The sequence below is a fragment of the Trachemys scripta genome, chromosome 24 (genome assembly GCF_013100865.1).
Source record: "Trachemys scripta elegans isolate TJP31775 chromosome 24, CAS_Tse_1.0, whole genome shotgun sequence".
In the NCBI taxonomy this organism is placed as follows: domain Eukaryota; kingdom Metazoa; phylum Chordata; order Testudines; family Emydidae; genus Trachemys; species Trachemys scripta.
Window position 1 is genome coordinate 172,960 of NC_048321.1, and position 2,882 is coordinate 175,841.

Genomic DNA, 2,882 nt, shown 5'->3' on the forward strand with positions numbered 1-2,882 from the left:
GCCCCTCACTCCCGACCCCCAGCCCCTGCCAGCCCAGCCCTGCCCCCCCCAGCTCTGCCGGTGCCCCTCACTCCCGACCCGCAGCCCCTGCTAGCCCGGCCCTGCCCCCCCCAGCTCTGCCGGTGTCCCTCACTCCCGACCCGCAGCCCCTGCCAGCCCAGCCCTGTAACACAGTGGCCCACTGAGCACCTTCGAATTTACTTTTTATTATCTACAGCTCAAGTCGGAAAAAACATCTCTTTCCCGCACAGGCCTGGGGAAACCCGCTGTACAGATGCAGCTGCCACCCCCCTTCACGTCCCCCACCGATCGGCCCATTCCTTCCATCAGGGACAACACACACACACACACACACACACACACACACACACACACACACCCCGCTTCCCCCCAAATGACAGAGGGACGAAAAACTACCCGCAAAAATCACTCACTTTCCCCTTCTGCCAAATTGCTCTGGGCCCCCACGCTTAACGGGGGGCATTTGGCCGGGGCCGCAGCCTCTGGTAGCCCCTGATTCCCCACCCACAGCCCTCCGCTGTCCCCCTCCAAACATATCCGATGCCTACACCACTAAACCCCAGAGAACCTCAAACTTTTTGAGGGGTGCAGTCCAGCTGTTCACTCCCCAGTACTGATTTTGGGGGCCCAGTGGAAAGATTCAATAGCCCCTCATTTGGGGGTTCCCTGTCCACGGGTATCCAACACCCCAAGTTTCCAGCAGTCAATGCTCCCCCCCAAAACGGGATCAAGCTCTCAGCGGAAACACCACAGCTAATATTTTGGGGCTCCCAGGCCACTGAAAAGAACTGACTGGCATCCCACTCCCCTATAATTCTGGGGTCCCTGCTCCGATTTCCCCTACCAGCCCCCCCAAAATATAGAGGTTCCACCATCTGAAAGTCCTCCCATGGTACAAGGCCCCCCCGGACTGATAGAGCATTTTTGGGGTGACTGTCTCCCCTGCAATCAAATAGATCCAGAGCCCCCCAGCAATACATTCATCCTGGGGTTCTCTTGGATCCGCTCCCCCCTCCCCCCAATTCCTGATTGTCTTTGGCACATTTAAATGGCAAAAAAATCAGTAGTCCAAGATAAAGTCTTAGTAGCCCTAAGCTGTCTGGGAAACGTAGATTTTCATTACAGGAGGAGGCAGGCAACCTCCAACCCCCCCAAGAGAGTGGGGATATAGAGAACCCAGGAGTCCTGGCTCCCAGCCCCCCTGCTCTAACCCACCAGCCCCCACTCCCCTCCCAGAGCAGCAGGAGACAGATTGACCCCCCCCCCACACACACCACCACTTACTCCTCAACAGCCGACCCCGCGTCTGGCCCCCTGCCCAACTTGGTGGCCATCTTGACCCTCTCCACCGCTTGCCGCAGGTGCCCAGCCGGGTCCCCTCTGACGGCGGCCACCGCACGGGCCAGGCCCAGCTCCAAGCCCCCCGCCAACCTGTCACAGCCCGGCAGGAAGTAGTGCGGGCAGGCCCCGGCCCCCAGGCCGGCGGCCATGTCGTCCAGCAGGCCCAGCAGGCAATGGGCGGTGTTCTCCTCCCGGCCCAGGTAGCGGGCGGGCAGGCGCTCGCAGGCCCAGAGCACCAGGGTCCAGAGGTGATACGGCCCCACCCGCCTGCCCCAGGCCCCGCCGAGGGTGGCCCGGGCGGCCTGGTAAGCCTGGAGCAGCGGGGGCGGCATCGCCTTCTTGAGATGGAGCTCGCTCCAGGAGAAGGACAGACGCCAAGCCAGGCCCGAGGTGTCTACCAGACCTGAAGCCTCGCACCAAGCCGGGCCCGAGGCCTCCACCGGGCCCGAAGCCTCGCACCAAGCCGGGCCCGAGGCCTCCACCGGGCCCGAAGCCTCGCACCAAGCCGGGCCCGAGGCCTCCACCGGGCCCGAAGCCTCACGCCAAGCCGGGCCTGAAGCCGCCACAGGGACTGAGGCCTCATATGAAGCCGGGCCCGAGTCCTCCACCGGGCCCAAAGCCTCACACCAAGCCGGGCCCGAGGCCTCATACCCAGCCGAGCCAGAGCCAGGCAGGAGGTAGAAGCCCCCGGCCACGTCCTCCTCCCTCAGCTTGCCGTCCCAGAAATGGCTGTGGCCCAGCCACTCGTGTGCTGCCGCCGGCCACCCCTGGAAGGCCACTACGGGCAACACGTCGTAGAGCGCCCGCACCTCGCCATGGCTCAGGAGCAGGGTCACGAGGCCGCCCTGGCCGGCCACCCGCTCCACCGCCGGCCCCCCTCGGCGCGGGGCGGCCCGGGCCCGGTCCGCCACAGTGCCCAAGGCCTGGGAGAACCAGGCCGAGACCAGGCCCGGGGCGAGGTAGGCCTCGTTGCCGTGGTGACGGCAGCAGTCGGCCCAGCGGTGGCAGGCCTCGGCCCCGAAGGGGGCTAGTGCCAGCCAGGCGTGGCCCGGCGGGCACCGGCGCAGGTCCAGGGTGACGGGGCAGCCGCGGGCTTGGAGGACGGGCACCAGGAGGGTGTAGTCAGCGTCGTAGTCGGCCCCCGGGGCCAAGCAGCCCAGGACGCCTGGGTCCACGTCCACCGTGCCCTGGCGGGCCCCGCCACAAAGAAGGAGGTATTCGTTGGCCAACGGGAGCCTCCCGTCCACCTGCTGCACAAGACCTGGCAGGAGAGAGGACGAGGTGCTAGGAAAAAAGGAACCGAGGTGTCCAGGTTGACTAATCCGCTTCCAACCGCCATAGCCTCAGAATTCGGGAGAGAACCCAGGAGTCCTAGCTCCCAGCCACCCCCTGCTCCGACCCACCAGCCCCCACTCCCCTCCCAGAGCTGGGGAGAGAACCCAGGCGTCCGGGCTCCCAGCCCTCTCGCTCCGACCCACCAGCCCCCACTCCCCTCCCAGAGCCGGGGAGAGAACCCAGGC

General features: G+C 65.5%; 1 protein-coding gene across 1 annotated transcript in view; it reads right to left on the bottom strand.

The window, feature by feature from the left end:
• Positions 1 to 1,299: 1,299 nt before the first annotated feature.
• LOC117869818 (transmembrane protein 102-like) overlaps positions 1,300 to 2,882 on the bottom strand; it is a 12,973-nt gene continuing 11,390 nt past the window's right edge. The window contains exon 4 of the mRNA XM_034756925.1: positions 1,300 to 2,623. Within this exon, the coding sequence (XP_034612816.1) occupies positions 1,302 to 2,623 (1,322 nt within the window). The 3' untranslated portion in view covers positions 1,300 to 1,301. The remainder of the gene's footprint in view (positions 2,624 to 2,882) is intronic.